Genomic DNA, 22,819 nt, shown 5'->3' on the forward strand with positions numbered 1-22,819 from the left:
ATACTTGTCAATGTGTCACTGTTTTAATGTCTAATTAAATGTTTAATGAAAAAATAATCAGCAGATTGATCAATAATTAAAAAATAATCATTAGTTGCAGCCTTTTTTTATATCTGATGATAAAGACACAATTTGCTCAGTAGTCAAAGTGTATTGAGAGGTGAAACAATTAGTAATTAATCTATTAGTCAATTGACAGAAAATTTTATCTATTCTGATAATCGATTTGTCATTTTTTAAGAAAAAATGCTGAAATTCTCTGGTTCCAACTTCTTAAATTTGAATATTTTTTAGTGTCTTTAATCCTCTATGATAGTAACTGAATATATTTTGGTTGTGGACTGTTGGTCAGGAGAAAACAAGACATTTTAGGTTGCATCTTGGGCTTAAGGACACAGTGATTGACCTTTTTCACCTTTTACTGACATTTAATAGACCAAACAACTAATCAGTTAATTCAGAAAATAATCGTTGGTTGCAGTCCTAGATTTGGTATGTGACCCTTCTCAATTATAACTATTCTAGGTTATAATTAAATCAATTTGAATATGAAAAAACATGCAGAACCATTCATTTCTCATTTCACACAACAGTCAAAGTAGTTTTTAAGACCAGGAGAACATAAAAACTAAACCTGGTTTATTTTCACATGAAGACAGTTTTAGCTTCAGGAGCTAACAGCAGCACAAACCTGCTGGAGGAAATCTCTCCATCTGTGACTGTCTGCTGTGGAACAGAGCTGTGGTCCACCGCTGCTCTGCAGTGAACAGGTTCAGTAACGGTCGAGCTCCGGTTACACCACAATTTAACATTTTAAAACAATATTTTACCAGCTGAAAACTGCACGAACAGACAGCCGGAGAGTTAAAGAGCTACAGGACGAAATGCGGAGAAGGTTTCTGTTGTTTTTGTGGCTGCCAGCCGTGTTTCCTCCCGCGGACAGTCACAGATAGAGAGATTTCCTCCAGCAGGTCAGTACTACCGTTAGCTACTGTTAGCTGCTGTTAGCTGCTGAGTCTGTCTAACAGACTCACACTCAAGGGTGGGGGCCGGGGGAGGTGGGCGTTAACATTAACATTATAAATTTCATGAACTCCCAAACGGTCCACTCTACGTCAGCATTTGCCCCGCCTTTTCAGGGCTGATTTTAAACAGCAGATGACAGGTTGAGCCATTTTCAACCCATGAAATACTGATTTCTATAATATGGTGTCAATGTCAACATTAACACCAGCATTGATGTGTTTCATCACAGTACAGTCATATAATTTAGTTTACAGCTCAAAAAACACGTTTAAGTGTGCAGTACCTCTTTAATCTCCAAGTTATCTCCAAGTTCTGCTTCAGGCAATATTTACTTGCCCTAAAACCAATTGTACTCTTAGAATGTTAAAACAAGCAGATCCAAAACATGACCACAACTTGATATACACTATATTTTGACTCATCCAACCACACACAAGTTTCTGTTGCACATTTCAGCCTCCTCAAGGACTCGAGCACAGTTCTCCTCTTCCTTATTAAAACTAGCCTTAAGCTTGGTTGTTATGAACGCTTGATCTCCAACCAACCAACAAAACTCCCCATGCACCATTATCCTGTAATTACCTCTGCCCTGTTTTCTTTCTACATAAACAAGCACAGTAATTTCTGTGCTGAGAAATAAAGTGCAACCAGAGAAGTGTAGCATGGCCAGCACTGCTGCCTCCATATATCACGGCAAACAAAACCGCAGCCATATTTCAGCCCTGGCAAGCCAGCCTGCTTCAGCCCCTGGAGCCTCTGGGTTATAATTCACGGTAAACTCCAAAAGTCACTGAAGCCCGAGCCTCGCTCTAACCCATGTGTTGTCCGGGGTGATGCTTAAGGCTATAACCATGACAACCAGGGCAGCATAAGGAAGCGCTGACCCAGAGCTGAATCCCTGGAGAGAGGAGAGAGGATAGAGGGGTGGTCTGGTTCGGATGGAAGAGGGTATCATTTAACTCACCACAGGCTAGGACTATGAAAGACCCCCTTGTTGGATAAACACACACACACACACACACACAAACACAGAATTACCCATGAGCATCTGTCAGACACTCTTACAGCATGCCATGGCTGATGTGTCAAACAAACATACATACCCACACTCATCCACACAACACTTCACACACACACACATTGCACCAAATATCAGTCCCCCCCAGTTATTGTCATAGCAACCACAGCATGCCTTAGTTTGCAGCTGCCATAGAAACATCAAAAGCCCAAGCCAGTCATTCACAACACACACAAACACTTTTTGTTTTGTCCTGCTCTCATACGTTCATCCTTCAAATTACCTGCTCAGTAACCCAGGAGTAGAAAAACTCCGACTGCACTGAGTTCAGAGTCGATAATTAGTCAGACTTCCTTCTCGCTATATGAGACAATTCTTTGAGCCATATAGCAGCCACACACACACACTGATGATGAAGAGTTTTACCACAGTAATTTATGGAAAGACTTAGCTGTTGATTAATGAATATACAGAAAATTAATCTGTAGCGCAGGAAAATAAACCAAATGTATCTTATTACAGACTTCATGTAAATAAATCTTTTACTGGCCCTCTAGTTCACTCGTGTCACAATTCTCAGTAAATACCTATAAACAACTAAGAACATGATTCTGGAAAATCTAATTTCAAAACAGTCGACATTAAAATGCTGTTACACAGTCAGAAACACCCTCTGCTCTTGTAGGATGGATTCACACAAGATTTTGGAACCTGGCTCAACAGTTTTTCTTCCATTTCAGCCACAGGAGCATTAGTGAGGTCGGGCACTGATGTTGGATGATAAGGTCTGGCTCGCAGTCGGCTTTCCAATTCATCCCAAAAGTGTTTGATACGGGTTGAGGTCAAGGCTCTGTGCAGGTTTCAGCAAACTCAACAAACTCGGGAAAGTGTTTCTTTATGGACCAGGCTTTGTGTACGGGGGCATTGTCATGCTAAAACAGGAAAAGGTCTTCCAGAAGTTGCTGCCACAGTGTTGAAAGAACTATAGGCCCTTTTGACATGTCACAGTGAGGAGGTGTAAACCATATAATTAATGATGGCTGATTTCCATTGCTGGTATTGTGCATGCTGGCTCACTGTCACACTGTCATTACTTACTGGCACATTTGAAAAGAAGCCATATCGTTAATGTTATTATTAACACCTGTGCTTTTCCTACTATGACAAGTCAAAATGTCAGCTGTCATTGCAGCATTAAGAGTTCTCTGGAAAAAACATGAAAAATAGCCTCAAACAAATACCAAACAGTACAACATACATTTACAGTGTAAATGCACTGATGTATAAAAACTTACTGGCACATTTATCATTATTTAGGTACATCTGATAATTCATCTATTTTCTATATATTATAAAATATTTATTAAGATTTTTGGTCATGTAACCAAGTCTTGTCAATTGACAAAAACTTAATATAATTAATCATTTAATTTATCAAGCAAAAATGGCAAATATTTCCTGGTTGTAAACTGAGTGTCTTTGGGTTTTGGACTGTTGGTTGGACAAAAACAACCCATTTGAAGTCATCAACCTGGACACAACCTGGAAATTTGCCACTAGTGTTTTTCAACACTTTATCAATTAAACACTTCATTGACAAATAATCAAGAGACTAATCAATGATGAAGCCCTATAGAGTTAAGTACACATTTCTACACAATAGACACTTGAGGCCACTGTTTGTGTTTTTTTTTTTTTGGAAGGAGATTCTGGTATGTTTAGTTTAAAGACAGACAGCAGAGTCTAACAAGGCCAAGACAGAATCAGCAAGCCTTACATAGCTGTTTGCACAATTCACCACTGGGGTCAAGCTATTCCACCAACATCAAGTCAGCACAGTGTAGCTCATTGTGTGTGTGTGTGTGTGTGTGTTTTTGGCTGTGAGTGTATCTGTGTGAGTGTGAGGTGCCAGTGGAGAGCAGGAAACAGACCGAGCCCTGGAGAACAGCAACAGTGGATGAGGTGTCTACCTTAATCCCCTTTTAGTCGTCTTATTTCCCCATGGCCGCTGCATTGTGATGCAGAGTCACTCCCATACACCCCGTGTGTGTACGTACACCCCATTAATCAACTGCTATGCCTTGATGCAGTATCCGGTCAATTCAGCATCTCTCCGTCTCATTCTCTCTGTCGCTTTTTTTTTTCTTCTCTCTTTCCTCCCTCACAGTTTCTGTCCTTTCATCTGTAGCTTTCTGTCTTTTTCTCTTTTTCTGTTTGCTTGCTAAGCCTCATTAACAATTAATTACCAATCAGCTAGTCAAGTCACCCCTGGACTGCTGGGCTTCTCAATGATTCATTAGTCAGGGTTACACAACGCTGCGACGCATAAACACGCTCACACACCGACAAACACACTCACGCATCAAGCTCTGTCCCTCTCTGTCTGTCTTGGTGTTTCACATGAGTGCACACACACACACACACACACACACACACACACACACACACACACAAGCAAGCATATGGACACATGAAAACAAACGCACACACCTGTGCACACACATACACACAGTTCTTTTGTTTTACCACAATGCTCTCATTAAAAAGAGCTGCAGGAAAACTGATTGAGTTGTCGACTTGGAAATTCTACACATACAGGGTTCCCAAACTTACTGAGATGTCAATTTGAAGGAGGTTTCAGTGACTTTCAAAGTCTTGTTTGGTAAAATTCAAGAATTCAGAACTGGCATATTTTAAGATAAGACACGACATTAATTAAAATAATAAATCATACAGTAGGCTTCTTTACGTCATGATCCTATTAAGTCCTGGTGAAATCCTTCATTTCCAAACTGCTGCTATATCAACCCAACATCCATCACAGTGTTTTCCCTCAGGATGAGAGATGTTGATTTTGGGATAGAGAAAAGCCCACAGAGAGGAGGAACACTGATGAATATGGGTGCTACATTTTTTAAATGAGAAAAAGAACTTTCAAGGGCATCTGTTCATTTTCATTAATTTTCAAAAGGCAAAAGTTTAAAGGCCTTTCTGGTCTAATCCACACATTTTCATTAACTGTGGAGACCAAAAGACCAAAGACATTTTAACCTGTCTATAGCCACATTTTTACAGAATCGGCATCGCATACTGATTCTGTAAACCCCTCGCCCCAATCTCTGAGAGAAATACTTCAGAAAGTTTAGAAAACACTTGAAAACTAGGGCTGAATGATTCATGTTTTTTTAGCAGAATCGCAATTTGAAAGAACACAATTTTCAAATCCCAAGAGCAGCAATTTTGACAATGAGTTATATACTTAAAAGTGTTTCAACAAGCTGAAGAAACTAGCTATAAAGACAACTGTTGCCAGCATATTTACTTGGCTGTTGCATAGTTAATAAACTCTGCATTAGGGGATGGGTGATATGGCCCTAATATAATATCACAATAATTCAAGGTAATCCTGCAATAATGATATTCTTGATCATATGACAAAATACTCCTTGCGGGATTTTTGGCTTTCCTCATACTCAACCAGGAGCTTCTACTTGGGGTGGTGAAATAAGTTTGTTGTATTGCCTCCTTTTGTTGTTGCAGTCTTCTTGCACTTCTTACATATTACTGTGGTTTGTTGTACATCTGATCTTTTGTAACCAAACTACTTCTACAATACTGAGGTCGCTCCCCTTTTTTGGTACTAACTCCTCCACTGTGGAGCTGGTAGTAATGTTACTTTCACTTTCAGCCATCCTTGTTGTTGCTGTGTAACAGTATGACGTCATTACGTCAACAAGTTGGAATATTGCCATTATCATTCTTGTCATTATATGATTTTTTTAAATCATATTAAAAATTATACTGATATTATTGTGAATGATACGATATGGCACACCCCTATTCTGAATTCTGATGTCTTTTATTAAGCTTGGGCTAAATGTAGCCTACTATGTGAGCTAATTGGTCAAGTTTTCCATAGAAAACAAACCCGATTTACTTTTGAAGGTGACTTTTCTCTGACTGAAAGAAAAAGAACTCTGGAGCGACCTCAACAATATTCATATAGAAACAAGATACAATTGTGATTATGATTGGTACAAAATCTTATTCTCAATCTTATTTAATACAATTCAGAAATGATTAATTAGTCAGGGTTACACAACGCTGCGACGCATAAACACAAATTAGCCATAGAAAATAATCTTGACTTAAATTGCAATCACAATATTCGCCAGAAAAATCACAATTATATATTTTACGTAGGTCTGCAACTAATTATCAATTAATCTGATGCTTATTTTCTCGATTAATTGTCTCAGAGCCCAAAATGACTTCAACAAATGTTTTGTTTTGTCCAATCAACAGTCTAAAATCCAAAGATATTCAGTTTACTGTCATATACAGCACAAAAAAGATTCATATCCTCACATTTGAGAAGGTGAAACCAGCAAATGTTTGGTATTTTTCATTAACAAAAGGACTAAAACGATTATTCGATTATAGTTGCTGATTTATATTCTGTTGCTCGACTAATCGACTAATCGTTGCAGCTCTAATTTTATGGGGAACTGAGGTTTGACACCTGTAACAGTGAGTGTGTGCTGTCAAAATGTAACCGAGCAACACCGTAGCTCAACCTCAGGTTAGACGAGGACTTTGTAAATGTTCAACATCACCCTGCTGCAAACTCATACAGTTATACAGACATTGAGACAGGAGACGCCTGAAGCAGAGTGTGTGTGCCTTCTGAGGGGTCCACTTTTATTGGCTACTGAAGGAAAGGAAAGTTTATTCCTTTCCCTGCCAAGTTTTTTCCATGACCTTCTTCTGACCTTAAAGCCACAACTGGCCCTCGAAGGGACATTTTATCAGTGCCTCCACACACCATGAGCCACTTAGACTAATTGTACACATCGACCAGCCCAAATAAAGCTGTTGACCAGTCTGCCGCACCAGTGCCTTTGGATAACTTCATATATGTCTCTCTATATTTCTCTGGCTATTCCACATTTTCAACAGCTCATCCCTCACAGTGCGGTTAAATTGTATTTGTCAATTTACAGCTCTGCACAAAGTCTGCCTTCTCCTCTCTGGACACTGATGCAGCTAAAGCATCACAGGATTGAAGCTGATTTTTTTATGTGTGGATGAGTGCTGGGGTTTGTTCTGTGTGCAAGTTAGTGGGTGACCTTGGGGCAGAGAGGAATGAGCAAGACTGATGATGTGTTAAACTGTACACACGCTTACACAATATCAATATGTCAAGTCCGGTGTTGCCTGATGTCATTCAGAGTGCTCTGTTGTTTTGCTTAGATTGTCAAATAATCCCTGACCGGTTCAGTAACACAGGAGAAAGGAGAGAAAACCGTCAATAAGATGCAACAAAAATGTTGAAAAGCATGAAATAAAGTGCACGGCTCTAATTTTTCTGCATTTACTCTAATCTAATTCATTTCTTCTTTCTAATTCGTCTCAGAAAGCACTTCGTTTTACCTCTCAATTTTTCCAAAAGCCTCTTTTATTTGAGCCCTTACATAAGAAGGCAGGTTGACTGAAACTATATTCTTATTTACTGCAGAGGACGAGAAGAGTAGATGCCATTCTACTCAGGAGCCTGAGAGTCATGCACACACATACACACTAACAACTTGGAAGTTGCCCAGTACAACCTATTGCTGGCCACTGAGCAGCTCCACTGGAGCAGGTGGAGATCCGTGCTGTGTTCAAGGGCATTTCAACAGCAGTGATGGATGAATGACTGCCTCTTGTTCAATTTATCCATTCCTGACCCCCATCGTCATCCCTGGGGATTCAAACTGATGACTTCAATCTCTCAGTTCAGGCATTTTTAAATTTACTGTAGTGAGTCTTCAGGGTGTTTGAGCATAAAAAGTCAGCAATTTTAAGTTAGAATTAAAGCTTGTTAGCTCAAGTGCCTAATGGACAGTGTTCTTTGTTTTTTGAGCCAAGTAAGGTGATATACATGTAAGGTGATATACTAGATAGCTCCTCGGTAGTGAAGTATTTCCATGTTTTTTTTTCGGGGTGTTTTTTTGCTGCCAAATCACATTTTGGCAAGACTTGAGAATCGGAGGTACATGAAACACTTGAGTGCACATGGCTGGTGCAAAATATCCTCAGTTTATCTAGGGAAACATTTTTTGTTCTGAAAATGCATGTTCTCTCTTTTTTTTTTTTTTCCAACAACACCTTCCTTCAGTGACCTGAGCTGCCCAGTGCAACCACATAGCCCTCTGCTGTTGGTCACTGAGTAGCTCCACTGGATGCTTTTCTTACATTTTCCATGTTACATGTTTGATAAACACTGATTTTTTTTTAATGCATGAGCAGAATATCCAGGAACACCTGACCCCACTCTGCATCACAGGAGGGTGCAGGATCAAATTACCTCGGGGTAAGATGAATAAACTCGGCTTCTGCAGAAATTCCAACAGAATTACGATGATGCTCTGAATATAATCAAACAAACCAATGTGATTTTTTATGATTATTAGACTCTGTCTTTTTTTTAAATAAAGGTTACTAAGTCTGCATCAACTCACAACAAGATGGAAGACATCCCTACTGTACAACTAATTTATGCCAAACTTGATCCGCACACACGTGAGAATAGAAACCAGAGAGATGTGGAACATCAGCAGGTGGTAGCCTCCAGAATTAAAACGGTCCCGAGCTATCTGCCCGCTGCACAGTTGACATTTTAACTCAACAGATCTTGTCAGGGCAGCGATGATGTCGATGCTTATCTGTCTGAAAACAGACTCTCAATCCTGACGAGCTCCTCTTTCTGAAGGCTCAACGCCACAAACCCACCGCTGCGCGCCACAAGCCATATGACGCACACCTGTAACGGGTCCCCTCATCAAAGACATAAATATCACTGCTAATTTATACGTAAGCATGCAAAGAAAATCACACTCTGTAGAGCTGGATCTCGCTTTAAGATGAGTAATCATAACTGGAGGCTCGATTGGTAAACCGCGGACTGGTGGGATGCCGCTTACTGGGGCTACAGTGATGCCAAAGACCATCATAATGAGGGTAAAATATACGCCACAGATGACACGCACGCAGATGGCGCGCAAATGAAAGGCAGAATAGAGGTGCGCGTGTTTCATATGGTGGCAATAAACAACCATGTAAACATCTAATGCAACTTAACGGTGAATTGGTCGCAGCCTTCTCCTCTATCCGCGGAACAGTCCACCACCGAGACCTGCGTGCGGATACGCAGTCGAGTCCCTTTCCCACTCCTATCAGCCTGTGGCGGTGACAATGTCGCAAGTGGCAACAAATTAAAGAGGTAAAGGGAAAAACAGCGCTCACCTCTTTGGTGTTGACGATGCCTTTGACGTATTTCCCGAGGACTGAGTCCACGCAGAGGACGCTGGACAGCACGGCCAGGCACAAGAGTCTCTCCCCGACCCTCACCTCCATCTTTCTCTCTCCCCCGCTGTCGCTCGTCTGCTCTCTGGGCTCCCTGAAGCCTGTCTCTGTGCGGGAGCGCGCAACGTGGAAAGGCTCGAGGAGAGAGCGCGAGAGAAGGGGGAGAGAGGAACCGGACGCGTTCACGTTGGTCCCTGTCGATGCATGTGGCCCCCTCCAGCAGCTGAAGCTGGATGGTGGTGATGTGTGTGTTTGTTTGGGAGGAGGGGGGGGTACCGAGTGCGCGCTCCCGGTTCCGCTCGTGCTTTGAGAATGCGACACGTCCGCACATTAAAAATGCCATCGGTGATTGCAATCATGTTTTCACCAGAGGTCACACACCTCTAATGAAGTAGCAATGAGACAGATGATGCCCGGCCTCCTGCTGCAAATTATTATATCACCAATCAGCAGGACACACATCAACAGGCGTAATCGGCTGTGTTACTCCTTGAAAAATGTTACATGTTAACTTCAATCCTGTGTCTATAAGTAAAAGTAGTCTATTACCATAATGTTAAATAATCTGTTACAAAACATTCAAAATTTTACCAAAGTACAAATACAACAGTAGGCTTATCAACAAAAGTATCAAAAAGTTATTAAGAATTATGAAGTGATATTATGTTATCTATCATTTTGGATTTTAGTTAGTTGTAGCTGGTCAAGATAGAGCTATATTTGCTTATTTATATGGTAATTTAATCTATACAGAAGCATAATTTTATAAAATCATGTTTTAGATGTCAAATTTGAGTCGGCAAAGTAACAACTATAACTGTCAGGCAAATGTAGAGAGTAGCATCAAATGAAAACTACCTCAAAACTTTACTTACAATACTTGTTTCTTGTCCCCCACTGTGTAGAGAAATAAAAATCAATCAATCATATCAGAGACTTCTGAGCATTGTGTGTTTTTAGATGCTTAATATGTTTATCAAAAGGTCAGCTTTGGCTGGTCCCGGCTGAATCAAGATACTTGTGAAATTAAGTTAAGACTTTTTGGTATTCACAAATGCAATCTTAAATTATAATTACATCAAAACAAATCCATCAGAGATACCAAGCATATCTGGTCACCTACATTGAATTATAATCTATCTCTATTCTCAGTGACTTATAGTTGACCTTTTGTCTGATCAATAAAGAGAAAAGGGTTGATTCATAAACATGGACACAACAGCAGGTTCATGGGAGAATATATTTATTTAGATAAAAATCAACAAAGGAGGAACCAGTCTGCTCGTGGCATGTCACACATAACATTCTAGTATGAAACCTGCAAAGAAAATGCAGTCAAATCAATCTGCAATCAATCTGATTAACAAATCTTAAAGTAAAAATATCTACATGAATCATATAATGTTTAAAATACATTCTTTTTTTTTTATTCACAGGTTTGCACTTGTGGTGTTTTCAATAAAAGTAGATAAAAATAAACAAAAAACAAAACAAAAACAAACTTAAAAACAGCTTTGTTTCCAGTCTATGGCTTGTTTTTTTTTTTTTTTAAAAGGCTAAATCAAAGTCTACATCAGAATTGCATTTTACGGTGCGTAGTGATTAACATATGGACTGCAGACAGGCTCTAACATTGATTAGCACCTGCATTTTTAAATGATACCAGTTTACAGCAAACACTCAACGGCAAAGAAAGTTCATCTGTTATGACAACTCAGGTTGCAGCCTTTGGTTCTGGTTTTAACTTTAACTATACATATCTAACCGATCAATAAAACGACTAATTCTCATTAGTCAACTAGAAGTAGTTGCGGTCGGTCTAACGCACTGATGCATTTGTGACCAAACTAGATTTTGAGGAATCTTGTAAAGTTTACACAAACACATTGCACAGCATGAAACGGCATCACTGCATTTCTGACTGAGGAAACAAAAAGACTTGGACAAGAAGAATTACGTGTTTCTGGCGTGTAACTGCATAGCTTTCGTGTATATTGATCTAATGGTTGAAGCAGCTAGCTCTTGTTTAGAGTTTTTTTTTTTTTTTTTTTTGCATTGCACTCCACCTAAATCAGCCTGGGGCAAAAAAAAGCACAAGAGAGTAGAGCTTTTAAAGAGGAAAACAACAGAGGTATGCAGTACAACCTGATAATTGAACAACTCCAAATAAAAATAGCATTACAATGAACTACCAGAACTAGTTTGTACTCACAAGGACGATTTGTGATTATAAAGTTGCTCTGTGGATCATCAACACCCCATGAAGCAGCAACATTAATTAAAACAATACTGAATAAACATTTCAGCTCAAAGTTGCTGGCAGCATTAAAGCATCAGCTGAATCCACAAAAATGCCAGGAAATGACAAAAGTACAAGTAAAACTGATGACAGCAGACATGTAGGACAACTGTCCGAAACACCAAATGGTCTGTCACCTGCATTAAGCCTAATGCATGAGTGATCATCAAGGGTAAGAGGCATATGGAGGTCAATAAACAGCAAGTGAATGGATTTGACACATTTTTTTAAAAAGTTTTCTCGCAGCTCACATAATTCATACAAGAAAGTGCTATCGACCACTGACTCTGAGTTTCATGTGCAGTGGTGTTTACAGTATGATGACATCAAGCTGATGTATATCACAGACAAAAAGAGCCTTGAACACATCAAAGTGGTTGATCTCAACAACAGATGATTAATACTATGAATAGTCTCTTGACTGTAAAGTGCCTTTCCCGTCTTTGTGTGAACGTACAACACAAACAAAAGAGGACGTGCCCATGTGTAAGCTCATGTTCCTCACGCCAGAGACTACTGTGCTGTTGCAGTGAGTGGTCACACGAACACAGACTCCACTTGATCCAGCCACACATACAGGCACAAAGCAAAGATTTTTTTTTTTAAAAAAAAAACAACAGTGACATGTATACAAGCTCAAGCCTAAAAAAAAAAAAAAAAAAAAAAAAACTTGCACAGATCGACAAACCAACTACTGCAAAAGTGCAGAGTGAGCATAAACAGCGGCTAGTAAAGCAAGTACAAAATTCAGCCCAGCATCTCAGAGAGGATGAGTGTATTACTTTCTTCCTCTTCACAGCCCTGGTTTTCTCCATCAATCTGACTAAAAATATTGCAGTAAGTACTCCGATCTGACAGAACCGAGCATGGTCTAATCCGGTAGCATGACTTTGCTGCTGAAAATTCAGCTCTTCTACAAGGGGGGGGGGGGGGGGATTTTGCACTCGAAGCTTCAGCTAAATCCTATTCATCACACAGCATCTCTCTCTACAGACCTGGCAACCCCAACCCTGTTACCAGGCAAGGGCAGGACAGTGCCAGCATTTTGGCATCTATATTTAGTTGGACCTGATAGAGGGACTGACCCTCCAAAGGACGTTTCTGTGTACTTCAAAGTGCTTCAGTGGCAAAAACGCTCAGAGGAGCGGCTTCGGTTTATTGAAGACAACCCCAAATGTGATGGTGGGGAGCAAAAAAAATCTGGACCACCAGCCACTTTTAGTTGGCCAAATACAAGTTCAACAGCTTTTACACTCTTGCAATCTTTTTTCTTGCTCAGGGCCCTTAAGCTTTGCCTAAAAACCTCTGATTTGTAGAAACAAGTTGTCAGGCAGGAAATCCCCTGGCTTAAGAGAAATGGTACTTTGACACACTGCATACTGTGCAGAGAAGTAGTGAGCAATAACGCCTGGTGAGGAACAGGGACAACCTGAGAGGATATCAGTGCAGTGAAGTTTAAAATGTGTATTGATAGCGGAAAGCTGGGCTTTTTGCTGCCCCTATCTCACTTACTCCAGTTCTACAGTAGGGGAATGTTGAGCAACCGTTTCCAGTTTTAAAATAATAAAAATGAAAAACATTTTGCATCTAACAGAAGCTCTGACAGCTAGGACTGTTCTCGAAAGACTTATAAAGATGGGACCCACGTTTTCAAGTACTTGTGATCATAAAATAATGCATCTCAGTGCATCTCCACAAATTTCACTGTAGCAATCAATAAAATATAATCTTTGCATTAGTAATATCGCCTCTACAAAAAAAGCACTAGGCAGCATCTAGAGAGGGCACTTTGTCCCTGTGTAATATTCTACATTTACTCTATCTTATCAGTATGCATTACTGAGAGTAGGACTTCAGTTTAATTGGAAAGGCCAGGGACGTCAGAGCAGTTGTTGCTTAAGAAGCAGAGGTAAATATTGAGCACATTCGAAAATGTGGAATAAACAGCATAAGATTACACTTAACAAAATAGTGTACAAATCAAAAAACAAATCTGTCATGATTCAGGGATAATAATACAGCAATAGAAAACTGATATAAATAACAAAAGTAATACTACTGCAAGGATTAATAATAAGATTAAAAACTGTAACAGAATCTCAAGGAGCGAGTAAATCAATTCATCCAGTTTAGAGCCTTTTAGTCTGTTGTGTTTTAGCTTCGTAAATCTGTTTGGAAGACAGTCAACAGAGTTACTATCCACAAAGTGAGCTGTAATGACTGCCAAACTGGCGTAATGGAGAACACAATGTGAAGTTATTAAGTGTGATTTAGAATGGCTCCCTAAAGGACAAGTAGCCATTTTGATGGGGATGACTCTATACAGAAGCATATAGTGTGCCTTCCCCTATCTGATTAGAGTCTCAATGACTGCCTTGGACTAGATGAATCACCCATTCAGGTTTGTCTCAAGAATCTTCTGTGCTGCCTTATGTCCGAGACTCTGCTGCCTAACAGCAACTCTGTTAAGTATGTGTGCTGCATGCGTGGGTGAGTGCTGGTCTTTGATCGAAGTAGTCCCTACAACTACCATTTTATTCTAAAACATGGCAGTCTTTTGTGGGTGTGCTCGTTTCGTCTGCCAGATTTGTGTCGGTGCATGATGGTGCACAGGCAAGTGACAAGGATTGTAAAGCAGAGGAAATTGTATTTCAGTGCTTCTTTACTATTTTTTCTGTCTCTCAAACACAGAGCAGTCTCCTAGACTGCCCCCCACCCCATCCCTCCCGATACACACACAACCCACCCTAACTGTTTTTCAGGATGCTTTCTCTCTTCTCCTTTTAGGCATTGGATTGCCTAAATTTGTCTGACCTTCATCTACTCTTTCTCCCTTCACTCCTCGGGTGAACTGCAGTATCTCTCTCTCTTTTTCTTTTTTTTTTTTTTTTTTAAACCTAACCTTATTTAAGCCCCAACACCACCAGCATCACTGTTATTCTGGGCTGCCACAGCAACCAAGTCCTCCCCATCAGCCATTTTAGCCCCTCTCCCAACAGCTAGCTCGCCTCCCTCAATGGGGCCGACGAAGAGAGAACCAGCTTCCCCAGAAGAGACTGACACACCCCTATCGGTCCGTTCCAGCTTGCGGTGCTTGCGTGGCTCAGGGGGTGTTTCCTTCTGGGTAAAGACAGCACGAATTCGCTCCACGCAGACATTAGCAGCCTCCCTCGTCTCCCTGGAGAGCTGCGATAGGCTGAGGAAGCCATGGGGGAGGTCGTCCACTATGCAGAGAGTGACAGGCTGGTCTATGTTCCTCAAACGCTTGGCAAACATCACAGAGTCATCCAGCATGGGGTCTAATGCACAAGCCTGAAACGGGAGAGACAAGAGGCGAGAGGGAGGGAAAGGGAAGGAATGGGGAAAGCAAATTAGGATTCCCTTCAGACATGTCAAGAATCTTAATTAAGGGATGAAGAAAAGGAAACCAAGCTTCCCAGTCTCTTTTGTCACCGTCTTTCTTTACGTTCTCGCAGACTCACTTGAGCAATTTTAAAAATCAACACCAATTTCTTCATTTTCATATTAACACTGTTCTCACAGGAGAAAGCAGGCTGCAACCTCACCCATTTCTCCCTTCACACTTCATCTCACTCTGATACAAAACGGTATGCAGTGTATGTTCTTTGATATTTTATTTCTCAACATTTTGAGAGAGGTGAACTTTTCTTTAAACCATAGTAAAAAAAAACCTTCAATCTGATCTACTCCTGCAACCATATCCTATCTGCTAATTTCTTTGTTTCTTGTTCGGCTCTCTCAGATTATTCAACAATAAAATTGTGTGAGTAACCTTTGACCTATGTAGGGTTAACTGTATGAACATGCCCCTGCTGCGTCTTCTTACCACTATGTGTACAGGTGGCAGTCCTTTCAGCATGCTATCGGGCGCCAGCAGAGGGGAGCAGAATGGATCCTTGACCACTGGAGAGCTCTCGACCCTCATCTCAGCCAGCTGCTCTGAGCGCAGTGGTTCGAACCCCAAGGGAAACTCCCTCCCCTCTGATCCCTCCTCACCAGCAGGGGGTGGTATGGCCACTGAAGACAGGTCGCTGGAAATAGAGGAATTGCCATCCTTGGAGAGGAAGAAATTTACATCTTCTGGCTACATAAAAGAAGAGACGAGAAATTATTCACAAGAAGAACAGGATAGAAATGTTTCATCATAGGATAAAGGTGATCACACAGAACAACTTTGTGTTGATTTGCAGTGAGCCTTCTCTCTAGGGGGATAAGTGGACCCAAACCATGCCAGCAAAATGCCACCCACAGCATAACAGAGCCACCAGATCCCCTCACCGTAGGGGTTGAGCATTCAGGCCTGTACTGTTCTCTTGGTGTACGCCACACATGCACTCACCCACTTGCCGAGAACATGGTGGTGATGACTCATCTGATCATATCACTTTTTTTCCACATCTCTGTAGACCAGTACCTATGGTTCTTGCACCACTGAACTTTCAAATGTGCATTAATCTTTGTAATGAGGGGTTTATGCACTGCAACCCTACTATAATATCCTTCTCTATGTAATTGTCGATGGACTATTCTTGCTGACTCAGTCTGATTACGTCCTGCATTGACATTCTCAGTCACCTGAGGAAGAGTTGCTCTTCTGTTTTGCCTTACATATCGCACTATTGCATGAGCATCACAGTCATCAAATGTGCCCTGTCGACCACAATTTCTGACCCTATTTACTGATGTCTGTCCCATAGATCAAAATGCAGATGTCACTTTAGTTACTGTTCCTCGTATAACACAAGCCAGTTGAGCAGTCTTTGTGACTGAAGCTCCTGCCATCCGTGACCCAACAATGAACCCTCTTTCAAAGTCACTTAGATCTTTTCCTCTTGCCATTAACCTCCAATCATCCATGATTGGATGTTAATTGCTTAATTGTACGATACAGTGCACCTGTGTTGAAGCATCTGCATTTGTTATTATTAAATGTTATTTGTTCTCCTTTTGTTTTTTTGCATTCCTTATATATATATATATATATACATACATACATACATATATATACACACATATATAGATAGATAGATAGAGATAAAAATTTTAAAAAATACACACACACACATATACATACACACAAAACACTTTGTCCTTGTGAAAATCTTCTAAAAACCTTGGCTCAGAGCCTGAGCGTCTTGGCTGAACAATCCCCATTTCAAGGAGGAAAAGCATATTTAAAATCTGACGTCACCTCTGCTAGCTATTTTTCCCAAGCCAGCCACTAATCCAGTCTGCCTGTGTGAAAATACATGCAAGGATAATCTGCAATACCTTTCCAGCACCCACACAACGAAAAAAGTTTTGATATTCAGTCAGCGTTCTATAGCCAAATCCGTTTAGGAAGCATGGGTGATATAATCTTAGCTGAGTTCATCAAGGTGAAACATGATGAGACCGCACTATATGATACTGGGCCAAAATATCTCCATGGTACAATAATGTTCAGACACTTATATTGTATACTCTTAAACAGGCTACAGCTGTATGTTAAATCCTTTAATGCAAGAGACTGGTGTGATTTCTCTTCACTGCGTTGGTGCAATAATCATCAGCAAAGTGCAGACTTTTCTATAATCACAGGTCAAGTTACCACAACAATCCCTACAAACAGCCCAGTGTTCTTATAAGCAACAGTGTGCCGACGTTATACGGATAAAGCCTGATTTTAACAGAATAACATTGCTGAGGATGGGGTTCCCTTGTTTGAATAAAGCACCCAGGTTGTGGCTGGTCAACTGATCCATACCATGTGAGCATAAAAATTGCAGGTTCTGGCCATGCAGAGAGGCCAGTTAAAACATGTAATGTGCGTTAACACAACAGAAAAGATTTAGGCCAGCTTTAGACACTGTTCACTTCTTCTGGATAAAAGAATCATCTGAGAGCATGCTAATCTCAATGTAAACATGTTTACGTGACATACAGTGCGCTCAGACAGCAGTGGTGCACTGTGGGAGGTGGAGTTGTGGGATCCTAAGTCCTGGCAAGTCTGGCTCTTCACAGATAATTTCCTGGTGGGGAACTCAGAGGACTCTGATGGTACAGGGGGGTCTGCATGAGGAGAAGAAATGGACGCCTCTGAAATGCTCTTCCTCACTGTGTCTAAGAAACAAGATGGAGGGAGAGGGAAAAGGAATAATAAATTGGACATGTTGCAAAACAAATCTAAATATTTGAGACAGACAAACAGTAAAAAAAAAAAACATTCATTAAAAAAATGACTATAAACCATCCAAATTACAGGGTGTATAGAGGATAAAGAGGCCACTCAAATTTGATTGGGGCCAATAGCAGCTGGAGGACACAGGAGAAAAAAACAACACAAACACTGATATTAGTGCACAATCACTTTCACTTATTCTACTGCTATATCATATGTCTCTGGTTGACAGCCAACAGTTGAAAGCCTAAAATGCTAATTGGAATATATTAGGAAGAAAAAAGGATAAGTGGGTGGAGGAAATTCAAATGGCGCTGTCATGCTGATATCATTCGCCCGCCCCCAGCCGTCAAAACACAGCTGTAAGAGTCGTCATGGCTGGCCTCCTCACAAAGCGGTACCAATCTCCCCTCTCTTTAATAATAAACCATCTCAGCACCATGATGGCCTTTTAATAATGTACACCTACCAATGACATTCTCATTAGATTGGGATTGCAGCTGTGGGGGTGTCACCTAGCTAAGGGGACACCAGGGAAATTACGATTCGCCACCAGATTTACAGTGGCTACAATTAACAATTACTGTCAAAGCCCTGCTGTTCCAAAGAGGTGAATTGATATGAATTGGACTACATGAGTGTTATGCAACAGGGTGGGATACAGCGATAATTGGTTGGTTAAATGCTGAATAAAGGGTATCCATGTCGATGATCTACTCCATATGGGGGGGGAGGGTGAATGAACTTTGGGGCGGTTGATGTTGTTGCACTCATAACACTTAAATAAATTAGCCTGATGAACACACTGAAATTGTGGGTGTTTCAAACTCACACACCCTAACATTGAGATCTAGCAGATAGACATGATCAAAGACACAAGAAGATTGCACCTATAGAAAACACATTTATGCTACCCACACCTCTCCCACCTGACTGCACATGCACACACAAAACACACCCCTACAAGCAATTACAGACGGGTGGTATACCAGTGGCTCCTGGTGCCGCCTCTGCATCTGTGCTGGGGGAGGCTGAGGCTCTGTTGGGATCCAGCAGAGAGTGGATCCAGTTGGTCGCTCCCTGTCGGAAATCTCGGAGCAGCAGAGCTGTGTCTCTCCTCACCAAGCTCAGTGTGCTCACTTTCTCTACCTGCTTCTCTGCCTGCGGCTCATTGCCTGGAGAAGGAGACATAAAGGAAGGGTTAGGAGAGAAAGACAGATGTACAACAGAGACGGGAGGGGAAGGGAGATGACAAAGTGAGGTGTTTTTGTTATTCTTGAGCATGCATGAATAAGTAACAACAGAAGATGGGAAAGCAATAATAGGTAATGTATAATAGTAAAGAAAACCACGGACAAGGTTCAATACTGCCAAAAGGCAATTTAGTAGTACAGACAATGATACATAGTGATGACAATAGGAGTGAATTGAAAACCATTAGTGTTTGATTTCAGTTATTGAAAGTAAACAAAGGACAGACAATATCTCTTTGTCAGAATTACGAATTGTTGGCCAATTATCATGGTCCTCCACACTTCTCCTCCTCTTGTCAGACAAATACTACACCTGCTTTTTTTTTTTTACCCTAACCCTAACTCATTGATGGCAACATATTGAAAATAATCTATATGCTAGTAAGTTGAGTTGCTATTAGAGAAGGTTATGGCTATAGTTTACATAGGAGAAAATATTTTAGAAAATGATCACTTTCAGAAAGTATCTTTCACTCTTACAGTGCAGGACATAGTACTGAAGGCTTTTTTTGGTCATATATTATAATTTAAATTTTTTTATATATATTATACACATAAAGGGCCGTATTTTCATGGAGGCGCAACGACTAGCTCACGCAGCGCTCTGACTGTTTGGCATTTTCCTGACCTTGAAACCTGCTTTGCGCGTCTGTGTGTTATTTTGGTGACCAGCGCAGAGTGCACAGTGCACAGGTGGGAGGAGAGGTGCAGACAGGTGGGAGGTTCATCCAAATGAAGCAGCAGTTGTTGAAACAGTCGTATTTTGGTTAAAATATGTTCCTAGACATTGCCCTGAAAACAGACATCTCAGAATCATGTCTATATGTGGCGCAATGTCAACCCACCGCTGCTTTGGTGGTTTTACGAACAAGATGAAAATTAATACTTGCTGCGCAGGTGCTGCAAAAACGGATTCATGCTTAAAATATAAATATTTCAATTAAACACTCTCCAACCAAAACCGGCACAGAAAATAATGTTTAATGTGGTTAAAGCAGGAAAGTCAGTAAATCAGTCTGCATTGATCTATAAATGAATGTGGGTGATTTTTAAAGTATCTGCTGTCCACAGCTGTTTTATATTGTATGAAAGCTTCTCCTTGAGTTCATTAAATTCCTGCAGCATCTGAAGGCTGTGCCAGAGCGCAGTGCCGTTACGCACGGCCGTTCACTGTGTTTACCTTCATTAAATCGCTTGAAAACGACACCAGGCTGCTACAGTATAACCACACACACTTCAACACCCATCAGACTGGCTGATCAGCCTCTTTTCCAACTTTCTTTTTAACAAAAGTAGCGTCTCGTGCTTTACCCTTGAAACAAATTACAGTGCAAACGCTGTTGTGTAACATTAATTACTAAACTATGTGACCATGTACGAGTTGAGATACATTAGCATTATTGCTGAAATAGCGTCGGTCCAATATAATCATACAAACGGCTTTACCAAATTAATTTCTTTATTTTTTATTTCTATCATTGTTTTAGTAACTGATGATCATCTGTCTTTGGGTGCAGATTTGTGGTGATGTGTGTTGATGTCTCCTGAATAAAAACTTTCCGTTTGTTGAACTGTCCTTACAATGTTCAATGGTTTCAGAGCTATGACACCAGTGATGTGACTAGCTGAGAGAGTATTTAATAATTGCCACACCTGCTGATCTATATTCACCTTCACCCAGCCCTTTTTCACATTGCACTTGCATATGCACATGCATACATGAACCAAAACAAAAAGCTTGTTTTTCCAGTTTCATATAATTGTAAATTGTATACAGGTTTTTTGTGTTTTAGCTGTTGGTCAGACTATGTAAGTAATTTCAAGACATCACGTAGGGCTATTTTAATAGAAAAATGGTTATATTAATCAATCAAAGGAATATTGGACTGGAAACAATGAATAGGTTATTTAAAAACCATTGTTGCAGCCTGGAAAGTAAAAATAAAACACATCTTAGCTTGCCAAACAGGAAGCCGTTACCGTCATGATTATTATCAAATCTACAATTACAATACCTCATGTCTAGAGGCATGCAGAAGTGCTTGAGAGGAAGAAAAGGGGGAAAGTAGATTTTAATTTCTCTGGATAAAAAAAGAATCCTAGCCTCACTTTAAAAGCACACACACACACACAAACTCCTACCTGCGTAGGCGCTGAGACACCTGGAGAGCACACTGAGCGGCAGCAGGGGATCCATAAGTGTTAGCAGACGGGAGGGTGAAGCGTAGGCAGTCAGCAGGGTAGCCGGGTAGGCTGCCACGATGCCATCTGGCATTCGCACACCGAAGGCTGCAGCACGCATCGACGTTGTCACACACAAGTTGCCTCCCGCGCTGTCACCAGCCAGACAAACTTTCTCTCCCGTCCAGCCTGGAGAGATAAAAATGGGTTGGCGAGGACAGAGGTGAGAAACAAGGGGAAGAATTAAAAAGTAACAAGAGGAGAGAAAGTCCTTTTATGCAGCATCATGAAATTCACTGAGGCGCAAATAAGCAGTGTGACACGCATCAAGTAATAGTATCTCTTTTCTCCTCCGTAACAGCTGAATATGTAGCTGCTGTGACGGGTTGTTGTCTCACTGTCTGCCTCATGGCCGTGATATTGTCTTCTTGTACTACATCATTAACATACTGCACTGCAATCACTGTTAATTTGACACAGCGTGCTTCAGTGGCCGGATGTACCCCAAATCAACCAGATGTCTTTTGTTTTCTGCCTGAATATTAAACATCTCAATTTGTGTGATATTGCACAACATCGGGTACAGTGCAAGACATCATGCAGCAGCAATGATTTCTTTCAAGGTGATGAATGAATCCTTTCGAAGAGTACAGGGAGTCGGTAAACTGATTGATTGATTTTATTCGTGGATATAGAAGACAATGAACCCAAGGGATAACATGTAAAAGTGAGAACACTTGTTTCCAACATGGTCTCTGATGTCAGAAAAAACAGGACAGACATAACATCCATAGAATCCTCTAAAACAATAAGCAACAAAAATCCAAAGACAATCTTAATATAAAAACAACAGACATGAAACTTCAATCCCTGTCCTAGTATCTTCCCTTTTAGTCACAATAAATATGTCCTAAAAGCATGAGTAGAGAACATGAGTTCTAGGAGGTACATTTAATAAGTAACGAATGGTGTTATTTTACATAAGCTGCTTCTTGTTCCTTAGTTTCACTGTCAAACCACTGTACGATGCAGAACAGGCATAATCAAAATGGCACCGTATCAGTGTTGTTACAAGGAGTTTTTTTTAAATTGTAATGTCAAACTGCCTTGTTCTGCGATAGAGAACTTGAGTTTACAGCCACTTTTGTATAGTATTTTGCCTTCTGCAGCCTACGCTTAATGCCAAACAGAATTGACTCAGTTTTGCCCCGGTGCAGTGACACTTTGTTGTCTATGAGGCACTTCCTTACATTTTCTAACTCTCTGCTAAGAGTGAATTCAATATGGTGGATATATTTCCCAGATACTAGAAGAGTCATCAACATACAATAAAAGCTTGCATTTTACTGCAGCCGGCATGTCATTTACATAAATGAGGAATAAAAGAGGCCCCAACATTGAGCCTTGCAGCACACCACATGTTATATCCCTCGGTTCGGACAGGGTCCCTTCAACATTGCAGACCTGGGTTCTCCCTGTGAGGTATGACTTGAACCAATTTATAGCAGTATACC

At 40.7% G+C, this 22,819-nt stretch overlaps 2 protein-coding genes across 3 annotated transcripts in view; both read right to left on the reverse strand.

Moving 5' to 3' along the window:
* tmem145 (transmembrane protein 145) overlaps positions 1 to 9,736 on the reverse strand; it is a 41,164-nt gene extending 31,428 nt beyond the window's left edge. Inside the window, exon 1 of the mRNA XM_042424088.1 lies at positions 9,332 to 9,736. Within this exon, the coding sequence (XP_042280022.1) occupies positions 9,332 to 9,442 (111 nt within the window). The 5' untranslated portion in view covers positions 9,443 to 9,736. The remainder of the gene's footprint in view (positions 1 to 9,331) is intronic.
* An 881-nt stretch (positions 9,737 to 10,617) lies between these two features.
* The window catches only part of lipeb (lipase, hormone-sensitive b), a 29,364-nt gene continuing 17,162 nt past the window's right edge, over positions 10,618 to 22,819 (reverse strand). For both annotated transcript variants that reach the window (XM_042424343.1, XM_042424345.1), the window contains 5 exons: positions 21,267 to 21,494; positions 18,861 to 19,046; positions 17,635 to 17,813; positions 15,538 to 15,795; positions 10,618 to 15,002 (listed from right to left, as the gene is read on the reverse strand). In XM_042424343.1, the coding sequence (XP_042280277.1) occupies positions 14,598 to 15,002; positions 15,538 to 15,795; positions 17,635 to 17,813; positions 18,861 to 19,046; positions 21,267 to 21,494 (1,256 nt within the window). In that variant the 3' untranslated portion in view covers positions 10,618 to 14,597. The remainder of the gene's footprint in view (positions 15,003 to 15,537; positions 15,796 to 17,634; positions 17,814 to 18,860; positions 19,047 to 21,266; positions 21,495 to 22,819) is intronic.

The sequence above is a fragment of the Thunnus maccoyii genome, chromosome 10 (assembly GCF_910596095.1).
Source record: "Thunnus maccoyii chromosome 10, fThuMac1.1, whole genome shotgun sequence".
Classification (NCBI taxonomy): domain Eukaryota; kingdom Metazoa; phylum Chordata; class Actinopteri; order Scombriformes; family Scombridae; genus Thunnus; species Thunnus maccoyii.